The following is a 16,196-nucleotide window of genomic DNA, read 5'->3' on the forward strand; positions in this document are numbered from 1 at the left end:
AACAGCTTATTACGACCTCTTTTTTAAAAACAGCTTATTCAAAACAACTTATTTATGCCAAACATCTTATTACGACCTCTTTTCAAAAAACAACTTATTGATGCAAAACAACTTATTACAACCTCTTTTCAAAAAACAACTTATTGATGCAAAACAGCTTATGACGACCTCATTTTCAAAAACAGCTTATTCAAAACAGCTTATTTATGCAAAACAGCTTCTTACGACCTCTTTTCAAAAAACAACTTATTCAAAATAGCTTATTGATGCAAAGCAACTTATTACAACGTCTTTTTAAAAACCAACTTATTCAAAAAAGCTTATTGATGCAAAACAGCTTATTACGACCTCATTTTCAAAAACAGCTTATTCAAAACAGCTTATTTATTCAAAATAGCTTCTTACGACCTCTTTTCAAAAAACAGCTTATTCAAAACAACTTATTTATGCAAAACAGCTTCTTACGACCTCTTTTCAAAAAACAACTTATTGATGCAAAACAACTTATTACAACCTCTTTTCAAAAACCAACTTATTCAAAACAACTTATTGATGCAAAACAGTTGATTACGACCTCATTTTCAAAACCAGCTTATTCAAAACAGCTTATTAAAAAAGTTGTTGATTAGAGAAATCTTAGGTAGTTGTGAGTATTTTATGTGAAGTCCCACACGAAAAGCATTTAAGAAAATGCACCTTTTATCCTTATTTTGATTCTAGCAAGAAACCTAGGTGTATTTTCTTAGGTGATTTTCATATGGTTCATAAATAAACTACTCACGTAAAGTGTATTTTTAACTAAGAATCATATGAAAAACACATAAAGAAATTCACATGAGTTTTGTATTATTTCAAACTACTGTAAGTTTGATGGATAAGTTTATGATTGTGGATCATAATGTCATAAACAACATATGACCATGTTATCCCAATTCAACAAAAAATAATTCCTGCATCATTCCTTTTTTGCATTCTAAAAACAACAAAAACCAAATAAAACTCAACCATATATTTGAAGTCAGTACTCATGCAAAGCATACTAGACTAGTACATCTTCGTTTATTATACGTAATGATTTACCTTTCATTTATCTTAAAATAAACCGCCACATTTTTGGCTCCTCAAGTCTCATTCATGTAAGAGAAGCTTCCAAACTTCGTATTATGATATGTTCACCCTTCTTCAATCTGAGTGGCCTTACAACCAGAGAAATAAAAACCTAAGCAGTATACTTGAGCTCCTTGCAGTAGTCAATATTAAAAAACGTGAGCTTTGGGGCGAAGAAACTTTTTGTTGGAAAGGATACCAACTTTGGACAGTTACTTATGGACAAGGAACGAAGGGAATCAAGAATTGGAGGACGGAGTCTCATTTTCCCTGAAACATTAAGTGCTTTTAGATTTTTACAACCAGAAACATCCAGGGACTTGAGGTTAGGAAAGATATCTAACAAAAGTAGCTCCAGTGAATCAAAGCTATTGTGTAAGTGTAAGGATGTGAGTGTTTGGTAGAACATACATACACGGGCCGGGAATTTTAAGTTCCCACAATGTTGTCAATGTTCAGTACCTTCAAAGCTAAAGAAGTTGTTGGAAGTGAAGAAATAAGCTTTTTGCAATCTCTGATGACAAGTAATGTCAAAGATGGAAAGTTAACAGGTAAATCTTTTTTCAATCTAGGACAACTATTTATATGAAGTTCTTTCAGTACTGCAAATGCTTTGTTAGACTCATTAGGGTGCTGCCAATCCTCCCATGCTGACATGTTCTCAATCCTAAGAGTTTCTAGGGAACCAAAGCTCTCAGTTACAACGGAAGAACCATTCCCATAAAACTCTGACCCTGCGCTCAATAATCCATCAAATTTAGCAATTCGTAGCTCTTTTAGAGAAGGAAGTTGCCCAAGTGGAGGTAATTTATAGCAATATTTGCTACCCTGGAGCTCCATGAACAACAAGTTGTAGAAGGAAGAGTCTCCGACCCAATTAGGAAATTCTGTCCCTAGGTAGTTATGTATAGAAAGCTCTAAGATTTGTATGGGGCTGTAACCTGTCTAGTATGTCTTTTTCTTGTTGTGAATTGTCAGTATCAGCATTCTCACCCCATTCCAAAATTAACTTTTCAAGAAGTTCCTTTTCATTCAACTTGGCCTTTTCTGAATCCACATAGCTAACATGTTCATGTAAATCAGATAATTCTCCTATTTCATCAATGGAAGATCCATATTCTTTTCCTATGAAAAAGTCACTTAGTTTTTGTAGGTTTGTCAATGCACATAAATGCAATGGCATCCATTTCAAACTCGTACAAGTAATATCTAAGTAACGCAGGTTAACTAACCTATGAAAATCTTTAGGATTGTAGGTTAGTACATCCAACTAGCTTCAAAGTTTCCAAATTGTACAGACAACCGATGCTTTCCCGCAATATGTTCATCTTAGCCCCAGACAGATCTAGATACCGAAGATGTATTAGTTCGGTAACTGAATCAGGCAACCCCTTATGATAGATGCCTTCCAAAGATAACACCCTTAATGACTTGAGCTTGATCAACAAGTCATGTGGAATCTCATCAATAAAGCTCACAGATTTATCTACCAACCTTAATTCCATGAAGGTTCTTAGGTGAGTAGCTTTGCTCATAGCCTTCCAATGTACAGCAGGGAATTTATGTGCAATCAAATGCAGCAGATATTGAGCACTTTCTTCCACTACTTCATAATTGCCTTCTATTCTGACAGAAAACTTTCCAGATACAAATTGAGCTAAATCATTTACAAAATTGTGCATTACAAAACACAACTTATTGCGTTTCGATTGCTGAAAAAACGATCTAGACACTAGTTCACTAAAGGTCTCATCTCCAATAATCTTTTGGAAAAACTGAACAATAAGCAAAACATCTCTTTACATGCGATGGAAGATAATGATAACTTAATCTCAAAGCTGGGAGAATATTACTCTCATCATTCTGCAAATCCCATATCTCACTGTTTAGTACTTTGTACCATTCCCTTGTATCATCTTTACATCTCAGAAGTCCCGCAAGTGTCTTCACGGCCAAAGGCAATCCTTTGCACTTTTTAATTATTTGTTTCCCCATTTTTCTTAAATTTTGGTGAACATTTGAATTTGCATATCCAAACAATACATGTTTTGAAAACAGCATCCAACAATCATCATCACAAAGTTCTGAAAGATAATAAGGCTCAACAGTCTGCATAATTGATGCCACGTGAGCAATTCTTGTTGTTACAATAATCTTACTTCCAGGAGCACCATACACAAATGGATTCTTCAAAGTTTCCCAGCTTATGTAGTTTTGATTCCATACATCATCTAAAATGAATAAAAACTTTTTCTTTAACAACCTTTTCTTCAAATCATGCTGGAGTAAATTCAACTTTTCAATACTGCAACTACATGAAGTGATCTCTTCCACAAGGGTTTTTGTAATCTTGAAAATATCAAACTGCTCAGACACATAAATCCAAGCTTTGAGATCAAATTCCTTCTGCACTCTTTCATCGTTGTAAACAAATTGAGCTAAGATGGTTTTTCCAATCCCCCCCATGCCCACTATGGGAATCACACTTATATTGCATTCTCCTTCTGGATCGTCCGAAAATAGCAATTTCATTAAGGCCTCTTTATCATCATCCCTACCATACAGATGAAGTTGGTATCTTTGTTGGGATTTTTACTTCTTTAACCATTTGAAGTTGAAGCATATTTTTCTGTTTTATGATCAAGTCTAGTCTTTCAATTATGTCTTGTTGGGATTTCACTAATGTATTACTTATGGACAAGGAAAGCAGGGAATCAAAAATTGGACTAAACCCCTTGTTTGGAGTTATAATAAGCATTAAAAGGATAACATTTAACCATATTGTTTAACAATTTAATTTGGCATTGGTATTGAATGGAGAACTAATGTAAATGTTACAGTATACTGTATCTTTTAATGACAATATATAATTGATATATGTAGGAGAGTAACATCCACTTCAATTCTTGTCAAAAAAATAAATCCACTTCAATATTCTTCTGCCTGATAAACAGTTCAAGAGCTATTTTTTTCTATAACAAAATTTACACAAAAGAATGATAAAACTTAAAAACTCACTGCAGTAGTATAAGACATATGTGAATAATAAAATTCCACACAAAAGAATACTACCCTAATAGAACAAAATTGTTATGTTTCTATTATCTTATTTGTGACGCCTTCATCGACAATAGGTTACCCAGAACCGATGACTCTCTTGTATCATTAACAGCTGGTCCAAAAATATCCCAAAAGCGAAGAGTCTCATCTCCTCCGGCTGAAACCACTGTTAACCCATCTGGACTCTGCAAGACATAAGAGCATTAGTGTAACTTGAATGAAATAATCACCTTGATAAAGTTTAAGTGGTTTGATTCATGTTTATATGTTTTAACAAAGTTGAAGTTTATATGAAAACAATCTGAAGCAGCTAAATTAGATGCTCTTGCCAATGAATGACTGTACTCGCATTCTTACATGCTATAAAAATTCACATTGGACGATTAATCGTCTCACGATTTACCACTATACTGGTTTAAGTAATGATGACTTGAAGCATACCTGAGAAAGATGGAGGACTCTAGAAGTATGAGGGTCCAAGCCTCCAACTTTAGTCATGGATGGATATTGCCACAAACACAGTTGGTTGTGTTCTGGACTTGTACTAAAGCCATGACCACTTAATATCTCTTTGTAATGTCTATTCCATTGTAATCCACAAACCTGAGCTTTGGTATCTATGCTGCAAATGTTGGTTCCTCTTTGTACATTCCACAACTTAATACATCTATCATCTGTTCCGCCTCCAGAAGCAAGCACATCTGAATCATAAGGGCACCAATCGAGAGCTTTGACTGCCGCAGTATGCTCTTTAAAACAATGCAAGAAATTTGACGAGTTCATTTTATTCGAGTCCCATACATAAACATGATTTTCATTGCCACCACTAGCCAATAAATTGCCCCTTTTCGACCATTTTAAACCGCAGATTTCTGCTCTGTGTGTTTTTATCCTCAAAACCTCATTTCTTCTTGCTCTTACTGCACACAAGAACATAATACATCATTACGTTAAGTTACAGCATTTTATCAAAAGCTTTATGTATTCGTACATAAAATACATCGAAAAGATTTAAAGAGAAGAACTAAATCTAATTACCATCATGGTTGATTATAGATTTGTCGTGGCCTCCGGAAGTTAAAATACGATTATTATTCCATGCTAGAGTTGCTATCCTTTGAGCATGACCTTCAAGATTTCTTACTAGCTTGGAAGTCTCGGCATCCCAGATTTGAAGTTGAGAGTGCACAAATCCTGTTGCCACATATTTTGCATCCTCAGACCAGGAAACACTTGTTGGATAATTATTGCCATTGACTTTAAACAACCTAGATACATCAGTAGTAACTGAGTTCCAAAAGTAAATTTCTGGTCCCAAAGCAACAGCTAGAATGCTGTTTTTTCCCCAATCCACAAGGTTTGTGTAGTAATCATTTTTTATCTTTGGTGCATCCAATACCCTTGATTCCTTCTGCAAGCACATTTAATCAAGTTATTCAATCAGAATACAGAACAAGATTAGGAAAATACAGCACAGGATTAAAACACTTGCTCATTGATCCCTTCTAAGGAATGTGAACCGCTTAGAAACGTTTATATCAACAACAGAACAAATCATACACATTTAATTGAAGCATTCATGCTTATGTTGCACTTGAAATGGTTAAAAATGTGGAACATTTTGAACAAGGGCACACCCTAAAGACAAGTGCAGATGCATTTTACGTACGCAGACAGATATGTATTATATTGCCCAAAATTGACTTAAGAAATGGATTAAATTGTTACTATATTGAAAATGAAACCATATAAAGATCATTAATATGAACAAAACCTTAGGCAGCCTTCGATGGATACGTTGATTGGAACTGTTTTGAAGTGCTGCAGCATCTTCTTCTCGCAGCTGATCAATATAACGAATAGACTTTTTACTTGATTTTGGACTTCCCCTAAATACCAACATCCGAAACGGTCTCCCTTCTGAATCCAAATTCAGTTTGTCATCCAGTTTCTGTCTATATGCTTCCTGTCATTGTAAAAATGTATAAGATGTAACATTAAAAAGATAAAGCTTCATGAAATAAGAAAATATTCAAACAATAGACCATATTAATTTCTGCAATATCAATTTTAATATTCAAATAGATCACATTTAATTACTTCCATCAAAAACTACACCATCAAATTAAGCAAGAATTACTTTTCTTGAATGTATTGGAATAGATCACATTGAAAAAGTGAAGTGGTTTTCATAAAACAAGTTAAAACCTCACTTTCTATTCTATAAAATTTCAAAATTCATATAAATAAGAAAAAATAAAAAACAAGAATCTGGAAATTAGACAAGTAACAAAAAATACACAAGAAATTCAGCAATTATATAACTTGGTTGAAAGTATTCAAATTCAGCAAGACATTGAAAAGTTGACAACTTTACAAAGGTTGAAGAGGTTTTGAATGATAAGAAAGAAGAGGGGGGTGTAGAAATTGAAGAAAACATTGAAAAGTTGAGAATTTTAAAAATATACATACATTGAAATTTTTATTGTGAAATTTTTTGGTCTTGTTAGTTAGCAAACTGGTGGCTTGATCAAGATCCATCAAACTCCTATTGGGAATGAACCGATCACCCTGTAAAGGAAAAAAAAATTATATAAATGAGAATGCAATAATTAATGCATGCATGCATGCATATGAAGAAATAAAAAGAGAAGAATCATAATAATGGAATAGTAGTATTACTGGGAAATCATAAAGGGTGGGAGGGCTGAGAAGGTGTTTTGGAGAGTACCAATCACGATCAAGATTCCACATTTTGGAGAAGAAGAAGAAGAATAATTTGTGAAAGAAAGAGAGTAATATGGAAGAAGAATGAATGATTGAATGGGTTTGAGAACGTTGTTTGGTTTGTTTACCCGCCAACTACATATAAAGTGGCAACGGTTTGTGTTTTGAACCGTTACTATATTTTGCACTCGTATAAATCAAATCTATTATGAATAAATTTGGGCAAGAATAAAATAAATATTTTATGATATGTGTGTGTTTGGTTCCGCGGTGGTGATAATTGAGTTTGATAGAATTGAGTTTGAGAGAATTGATTTTGATTAAAAGTGAGTTGAATGTAATTGATTTATGTTTGGATACAATAACCTAAAATTGATTCTTATCAATTTATGTTGTTTGGGTAGTTTGAATCAAAATTGCTTTTGAAAGTATAATTATCAAAATGGATTTTAATTGTATTTAAAATTATATTGATATTTTATTTTAAATAATTATTTTATAAATATCATTTTTTCTTGTTGAAAAAAAAATTATAAAATTATTTAAATTAATTTTTTTAGCAGATTATTATTTAATTTTATGTTATGTTATCAATTAAAATTTTGTATAGATTATACGAACTTGTAAAATAAAATACATAATTTTTTTTTGCCAGTTAAAATAAAATACATAGCATGATTGAACGAGTAAAAAAATTATAGAAGAATGATTGCATATAAAAAATAGTTGGCCATAATACCAGGGACAAAAAAAGCTTGCGTAAGAAGGAAAAGAAAATCAGGAGCATGGTAGAATTGAGTTGGTTCAACGCAGAAGCTTTAAATCTGAGCTTCAGACCAACTCACGTTTGGACTCCATAATCAATTTTCCTTTTTGAAAGCCAAACATAAATTTTATTATGAAATAGCTTTTCATTACCGTAAAGGTGAGTTTTGGTGCACTCACCGTGCAACCAAACAGATACTAAGTTCCACTTGGAATAGTACTTTTTGTTTTGGTTTAGAGACTTAATTTGATCCTTACCATTTTAATATTTAATTAACATGTATTTGAACGCAATGCAAGATATATAAGTTAACACATACTAACTAAATAAATACACTATAAGAAGATTCATCTTAGCAATTAATTCCTCCAAAATAGTGAGCATTCTCCGTATACATCTCATCTTTGAATATAATTTTTATTTTTATTTTTATTTTTGAGAGGAAAATATAACATCTATATTGTTCTCACTTTGGTCACATGGGGCAACCAAGGGTAAAGGATTATTAATTTGTTTCCACAAAATATATGCACATGGTACATGGTAGATAGGCAGCACCACACGTTTGTCCTTTAGCGCTAGCAAGTAAAAGTCTTTGACACACTCTTCAAAATGCAAGATCAATGCTACAACCCCTCCAAACATATATGCCTAATCCTATTTAATTGACTCTAAAGGACACTAATTACCCAATTCATAGAGAATAAATCAAGTTAAGAGTATTTGATGCCTACCAAAAATAACTCATCATCCTATCGATTTCATTTTTAAGGGATGGTGAAGCAGATAAACACTTATAGTATAAAAAGATATTGTTTGCACCATTGATTTAAGAAGAAATTATCCACATGCACGAAATATAAAGTCCGCCCTACTAAATTTGAACCTTTTTCCTAACTTATAAGGATGTGAGAGACGATGAGGACACCTATGCACACTTTAATTTTATGAATCTCTCTTATCCTTTTAATTTGGTGGGACAACAACAACCATCGTACCTCACACCAAGACATATAAGGTGATAGAGGTGAAATGATATCCTTGACGAATGCCTCTTAAAAAACATCAAATTCGATTTTTTCAAGTGTCAATTTCGATGGACTAATTTTGCTTCTTAAAAAAACGTCATTAATCAAAGGAATATGATAAGATATTGTCTCAATACTCATCACATGTTCCTCAATTTCTTCTTAAACCTCGTCTTATGAAGAATAAGAGCATCCGAAATGGTAGTCCATTAATATAGACTCCTTAAATGGATCTCACATGTACACATCGTTTATTTATAATTTTTTAAGAGAAATGTTAAGTAGTGCCCCCGGAGCATTGGTTAAGGGAAATATTTTCTTGGAAATTGTGTATTCTATTTTTTGAAAGTTAAAAAAGTGTTCTTTTCAATGCAAAACTTTACTTTTCTTTCTACTTGTAGTTCCTTAACTAGTGCTCTGGGAGTGCTAACTAGTGCCCTGGGAGCACTGGTTAACACTACTTTTTTTTTTTAATGAAAGTACATGTTAAGGACTCAATGACTCCAATGGCAATACACTAATAAGAACTCCATGAAAAATACTTAAATATGTCCCACTAACTTTACATTATTATACAAAAATAATTTATTACTTATTTTGCAAGTGGGACCAACCAGTACATATTTTATTACTTTTTTGACACGTGGGATCCGTTAGTTGCCTAGAAGAGAGAGGGTCCTTATTAAGTTGCTCGTTCCTTAATAAAAATTCATTTTTTTCTTCCTCCAATGAGATGTCCTTAACGGGGAGTGATCTTTGTTAAGTAAAGAACCCTCATTGGAGATGCTCTAATAAATTTAAGATAACCCTAATCCGTATATAAGAATATTTAATATCATGAGCTGTCACCCCAACTATTCTTTTTGTCAACCATTCGATTCTTAGGGGAAATGAGCCTTGATAATTCAAAGTTCAGTCAAGAGGTAAGTAAAATCTGATCAAGAATTGTTCCACCAGAGAATCGAACTCAGGTTCCCTTGAATAATTCGTCCTTGATGAAGCTCGTTAATCAATTTAGTTCAGATACTTGGTTCCTCAAACTTTTCGTTTACAATGTTATACAAAAAAAAAAAAAGACAGCCTAATGCACTAACGCTTTGCATACATACGTAGGAGGGTCTGAAGGGGTCCCACGTACATAAGAGATTGTTTTGAAAACTTGAACTTGAGGACATTTCAGTCACGTAACAACAATTTTACCGTTGTGTCAAGATTCCTTATTTTGTTTATTATGTTATATTATATGTATGAAATAATTATTGTCATCGAGTGATGATTAATCTATGTTTGAAATCTATTAAGCATACAAGATGAGTTTTCTTTCTACTACCAAATTTTCGATTATTTTCAAAAGTAAAATATTTTGCAGGGACTTTTTTAAAAATCTAAAGATTTTACGGGGGTCATTTTTCTAATAAATGAGTTCAGTCATCATGTGCCACGTGTGCAAATCATCACAAAAGTGGGGTCAAGGACGAAAATCAAAACGAACCATATTTACAGGTACCAAAAACAAAAAAGTTTAACATACAAGCATATTTTAGCCTATATATTAAGGAAGATTCTCTCACTTGAGAAAAAGTTTAACTTACATCCCATAGGAGCGTGAATTTCTTGTTATTAGCTTGAGAAAACCGTTAAAGTATGAGTTGTAACTACATGTCATAACTTGTTAAGTTTTGAGGTTTGCATGATCCTAAGTGGTTGAGATAAAATTGAAAAAAATATTTACCCAAGAACTAAAATTGAAAAAAATAAAGAAAAAAGATTTACCCTAGAAATAATATTGAAAAAAATAAGAAAAGAAAAGAAGGCGACTCGTACCAATAACTCAGTTTCCGAGTTCGACACGACAAATCGAAACTCAACACTACACAAACCTAAGATCTTCGATTCGTACATCAAAACCTCAATCATTGTTCCCCTACTCCTCGTTCCTCATTCTCTTTCACTTTCGCTGAAAAACTCAGTTTTTCTCTCCTTCGATCTGTGTACTTCCTTTCGCGTGAAATCTGGCTATGGATTACGAGCCCTACGATAGTAGTGGTAAGCTTCATTCTCAACTTCTTCGTTACTTTCTTCCCTCATTATTCCTAAATTTTCAATCTTTTTTAATGGGTCTCTTTCAATTTTAGGATTTAGGGTTAGGGTTTTGTTTTGATTGATTTAATTAAGGTAAAATTTTCAATTGCCACCGAAATTAGTATTTTTGTGCCATGTTTAAGGAATTTGAGTTGTTGTTATGTGTTTTGTGTAGTATGCGTAATGGTGATTAACTTAAGAGTGTTGTTGTTATGTGTAATGATGAAAATTTAGATTGTTATTGAAGTTTTTTGGTTTGATATTAGCACGGGACTTTGGGATTGGTCTTTTCAATTTCATAATTTTCATTGGAAGCGTTTGTTTCAATGATGAAATTAGTAGTAATGTCTAGTTTTCAAAGTGTTTAGTGAAGTTTTTATTTTTATTTTTATGGAAAGTAAAATATTACAGTTCTGTTTTGTTTGGCAAATGGAAACTGAAAATGTTGTTATAGTAACAACTGAACCTAACGCGAATTTTGAACTATATAAAGTTTTTTCCAGTTCCATGAACTTGATTATGCCGCTAAACTGTTTATTTGGTTGGTATACTAGTGAGGAACTGGGAACCTCTCAAGCTTAACTTTCTCAGCGAACTTGAAAGATTAAAATGTTCGATTTGAAATTGATTTGTGCTTTGAGTTCCAAATACCGTCAACTAGTTGTTATGATTATTGCTATCTTGAACAAGTTGATGGCCTTTTGGTTTTCTTTCTTTACCTTAGCAATAAGGTGCGACTCTCCTGAACTAGAAAGGCACACCAAAGGTGCCTGAAGTTTGTGACTCACTGAAAGGACAGCACCTCAAGCAGCAAGAGGGGCTGACCGCTTCTGGTGATCTTGGACTGTATATTGGTTGACACTTGACAATTTTATTCGGATATAGTTTCTCTTATAATTTCGAACTTAAAGAAGGAAGAAATGTATTGAATTGTCTATCCATTTGTTTACCGGGGATTTAGAGTTTTTCTAACTTAAAGGTTTACACTTTCAAATATCCTCAAATGGCTACCTTTTTGTTTCTCCCTTTTGACACAATATTGGCTAAATGTTTCTCCCTGCCTTTCAGTGTAACACTGATATATGACAGACTGCTTGCATTATACCCATGTTGTAAATTTGTTGATTTGAAATATTGATTTTTTTTTACCTTAACTGCAGTATTTCCTATCTAGTTAATTGCTGTATTGAGTAGATCGTGGCCTTTGTATAGTTAGTAAATGCTTGTATGCAATACCTGCTGCATTTAGTAAAATCTGGTTGATGTATATTTCAAGGATTTATAGTCTGGGCTCACTATGTTGTTATACTTATATACATATAAATTCATTGGATGTAATGATTGCAGGTACCGATGATGATCTTCCACCAACACATCAAAATAGAATTCCTAGAGGGGCACGTCTTGCTGGGAACGGACGATCTGCAGTAGGTTCAATGTCATACCCCAGGATGTACGGTGAAATTGACATGGAAGCTCAAATTCACCAACTTGAGCAGGACGCGTATAGTTCAGTTTTACGAGCCTTTAAAGCTCAAGCTGATGCCATTACTTGGGTACATTTGCTTATTTTATTTTCACTTATTTATATTGAAATTTTTTAATCAGGTTTAAATGACTTATAAACGACGTGTATTTTCTTCAGGAGAAGGAAAGCTTGATAACAGAACTAAGAAAAGAACTAAGATTATCAAATGAGGAACATAGGGAACTTCTAGGCCGTGTTAATGCAGATGATGTCATACGAAGGATAAGGTCTGATAAAATTGTAAAACTTGGTCTATGCTTTAGAAGTGAGATTTTCATTACATTTTGCATATACACATTGTCATGTTGTTAATCAACATTTTATTGGATGTTGATTTAAGGGAGTGGAGACAGACAGGAGGCCATCAGCCCAGTGTGCTGAGTTCTGGACATGTTATTCATGATTCAGTTCCAAGTCCAACAGTCTCTGCTTCTCGTAAGAAGCAAAAGGTAACACCGTCCGTACCATCACAATCTTATGGTGGGCCTTCTCCTTCATTTCATCCCCAGCCCGTGGCTGCGCCCCACCAGCCATCTTCTTCTGTTGGAAAACGTGGACCTGTTCCAGGAACTAAGGGCAAGAAGCAGAAACCTGTAAGTAAACATAGAATTCCGGTTACATTGTTCTTCTTCTCTTAGTTTATCTGCAGTGAGCTTGGTTTAATCCCCTTCATAGCTGCTTAAAAAATTATTTGCCACTATTCAAGTCTACATAAGAAACACTATTCAATTTACTTTGGTTCTTTTATATGCAGGGCCAAGTATTACCAGGAGCACCTTCAATAAAGCAATACCCTTCTTCGGGACCAGGGGGAAGGAATCAAGTACCTAATAGAGTTACTTCGGGTACTGGCACAGGTGAGCTTGCTGAGGGAGCATCAATTGATCCGCTCGTTGGAAAGAAAGTACGAACAAGATGGCCTGATGACAATAACTTCTATGAAGCAGTTATCACCGACTACAATCCAGTAGATGTACTTACATCCACTTAATCAGTTTAAGATTTGTTTGTCAGTTAATTTATAGCTGAAATGCTTACTTTTTACCTCTAACTTTTCAGCGTCTGCACAATCTGGTCTATGACATGGGAAGTGTAAATGAATCATTGGAATGGGTTAATCTGTCAGAGGTATATCTGATACTGATTACTGTCGTGTAATTCTTTTCGTTGTCTTTTTCACACCCCCCACGCTGCGACCCTCTTTAAAAAAATAGTGTTTTTTCCAAACCTAGAGGTATTGAAACGTAAAGTAGAATTATAAAAATAGAAGTGTATTAGTGAAATTATGAAAATAGAATTCTAAAATAACTAAATAATCTATTATATTATTTAGTAATTTAATGTCTTTTAGTAGAGTCTGAAGGTGTTTTAATGTATCATATCCAGTAATTATGTGAAATGTTTGTATTTCACATAAGCATGTGGTCCTCAGTTAAATCCTAGGATTCATATGAATGGAAAAAAGTACTATTGGGATGTGTTCAAACTTTGGCGTCTAATCTAATAATTTCTTTAGGTTCCCCTGTAGTTAGTGATGTTAACCTGTGGTGCATGCAAGGATATAGAATCGAGCATCTTGTTATTTGAGAAATTAGGACCTTTGGGCATTTGGAGAGGCGCAGACCCTTGAAATTCTGCCATCTATACTCTATTGAGGGAATTCTTCCGTAGTTCTTTCTAATAAAGATATAAGTTTCTATCACATATCTCAGGAGATTTGTCTCTTACCTACTGGGTAAAATGCTCCGGGGCCCAAAAAAGTGTGGGCTTGGATGTTCTTGGTAACTTTTAGCATAAATTCAGCACTGAATTTGAAATGTTAGAAAATATTCATTTTAAATGCTAAAAATGTTTTGAAGGAAACTGTTTGGCATTTACTACAATGAAATTGACTGTACCATTGTTGAAAACTATTTTATAACATGTTAAATAAGAAAATGGTTGTTGATGAATAGAGTTATGACCTCGTTCTGAATTTTTTTTAACATCTTGTTTTTCTCAATATTACATATATGACAAACTTTTCATATGCTGCACCAAATTGAGACGTCAGATTGGCTTGCATTACTTTATCAAACGCCGCAGTTGAAGATGCAGCTGCCGGTTCCATGTGAAAATAATATGTAATTAAATAAATGAAGTTTTGACTTGTTCAAACTTTAACTAATCCTGAATTGTGGTGGTTATTTAAACTTTCATAAAATTCAAGCACCGCTATTCTTGTGTACCTTGATTGTTCAATAACATTTAGAATTTAGATTTTAGATTTTCTATTAGCTTGATATGCTTAGCACTTGCCAGTACCTAATTAGATACAGTCTTGTAACTGCAGATCTCTCCGGAAGATATTCAATGGGTAGGGGAGGAACCTGGAATCAACCATCGTTTTGGGGGATCTGGTCGTGGGGTGAATAGGTCTGTAGGTCGTGATAATGTTCCAGGAGCTGGAAGAGGTAGGGGAGGTACAAAGGGGCAATCCAAAAAAGATTTATTGCCATCACAGAATGGAATCGGAAAAAAGGCTCTGGATGATATACAAATACTTCACACAGACACACTAGTTAAAGAGGTAACTGAAAACGGTTCAATCAGAATTCAATTGAGATTGTTTAATCTTTTCATGGAAAATATTTAAATTTTTGGGTAACTTGTCAGGTGGAAAGGGTGTTCAGTGCAAATCATCCTGATGTACATGAAATTGAGAAAGCCAAGAAAATATTGAAGGTAAAGCCAAAGGACAATTTTATACTCCAGTTGGCCATTTATTTTACTGCTAGCTGCTAATTTATCTTATGTTCTTGCAAATGGTGTATGTATAAATAATCAATATAATGAATTAACTGCAGGATCATGAGCAAGCTCTTATCGATGCAATTGCAAGGCTTGCGGATCTTTCTGATGGCGATAATGGTACTTCTTGTCCTCATTTCGCACACCTGTTTGCACTTTTGCAGTATCATATGACATTTGTTCTTTCACAAGTAGTCCTTTAAAATTTAAATGCTATGGAGTATGGACTTTGTTTAGGTGCTTTTTTTACTATTTAGTTTCAAATCATAATTCGCATTGGTTCAATACTTGATTTGTGTGAGTACAATTCAAATGAGTTACAAGTGATACGGATATTGAGATGATACAGATTAGTTTGGCCATCTGTATAAACTTTCTTGATGATCTTATTCTTTATACAGATGGGGGCGGTCGCCATTTCTCACATGTTAAATCAATGGATCGAGAATGACGGAACACCTACGTTGTAAAATGGGGAAAAGGAGGCATTCATGGAAGCAAAAGTCACGGGAAAGCGTAGATTTTCTCTTGTATTCTATCAGATAGGATGACAATTATGTAATTTGGTAATAATTATTTATTGAGGGTAAGATTTGACCTAGGATCAGCTTCTGCTTGTATAAAAAGAGTATGATAGTGGATACATCCCTATATTTGCTGTATTAAATTATGAGTTGACACCATTTATTCACAAGACTTGGTGACTGTTTGGTTTTGTGCTACCGTAGACACACATTTCATAGCATTCAATGTTGTTTCTCCATTTTTGTACTGTGTTTGATTTTCTATTCTAGAATTAATCTAGTCTCATAAACCCCAAATCTTAATCATCACGGTGACTGCCAAACCAAAGTTGTTGGTTGTCATTTACATAACTCTTTTTAATCCTTTTTTGTCATCTTGACTATCACCAATGACTTAATGTTTACTATTGGCACCATCTTCCCAAACTGAAGATCCACCATAAACAACCATCACAGGCACTCACCTCCATCTCTCTTTTCCTTATCGCTTTAGTTTTTTCTTTTCCTCTTGCCCAACTCATTTCGGTGCTATGCATGTGAGTGTTTTCTACCACTTAAATATTTTTTTTCCAACTACTTTTATT

At 33.8% G+C, this 16,196-nt stretch overlaps 3 protein-coding genes across 3 annotated transcripts; 1 reads left to right on the forward strand and 2 right to left on the reverse strand.

The window, feature by feature from the left end:
- Positions 1-2,008: 2,008 nt before the first annotated feature.
- On the reverse strand, positions 2,009-3,665 carry LOC120578372 (putative disease resistance RPP13-like protein 1). The gene is made up of 3 exons (XM_039831052.1): positions 2,911-3,665; positions 2,411-2,819; positions 2,009-2,232 (listed from the first exon to the last, which is right to left on the reverse strand). The coding sequence occupies exons 1-3, from the start codon at positions 3,637-3,639 to the stop codon at positions 2,009-2,011; spliced, it is 1,362 nt and encodes a 453-aa protein (XP_039686986.1). The 5' UTR covers positions 3,640-3,665.
- A 543-nt stretch (positions 3,666-4,208) lies between these two features.
- On the reverse strand, positions 4,209-6,921 carry LOC11419561 (cell division cycle 20.2, cofactor of APC complex). Its single transcript, XM_003595728.1, has 6 exons — positions 6,850-6,921; positions 6,640-6,738; positions 5,942-6,133; positions 5,206-5,578; positions 4,609-5,087; positions 4,209-4,352 (listed from the first exon to the last, which is right to left on the reverse strand). The coding sequence occupies exons 1-6, from the start codon at positions 6,919-6,921 to the stop codon at positions 4,209-4,211; spliced, it is 1,359 nt and encodes a 452-aa protein (XP_003595776.1).
- A 3,558-nt stretch (positions 6,922-10,479) lies between these two features.
- On the forward strand, positions 10,480-15,851 carry LOC11446706 (protein EMSY-LIKE 3). The gene is made up of 10 exons (XM_003595729.4): positions 10,480-10,734; positions 12,118-12,326; positions 12,416-12,525; positions 12,639-12,891; positions 13,053-13,271; positions 13,358-13,426; positions 14,631-14,867; positions 14,954-15,022; positions 15,145-15,208; positions 15,490-15,851. The coding sequence occupies exons 1-10, from the start codon at positions 10,707-10,709 to the stop codon at positions 15,537-15,539; spliced, it is 1,308 nt and encodes a 435-aa protein (XP_003595777.1). The 5' UTR covers positions 10,480-10,706; the 3' UTR covers positions 15,540-15,851.
- Positions 15,852-16,196: the final 345 nt, after the last annotated feature.

The sequence above is a fragment of the Medicago truncatula genome, chromosome 2 (assembly GCF_003473485.1).
Source record: "Medicago truncatula cultivar Jemalong A17 chromosome 2, MtrunA17r5.0-ANR, whole genome shotgun sequence".
NCBI classification, from domain to species: domain Eukaryota; kingdom Viridiplantae; phylum Streptophyta; class Magnoliopsida; order Fabales; family Fabaceae; genus Medicago; species Medicago truncatula.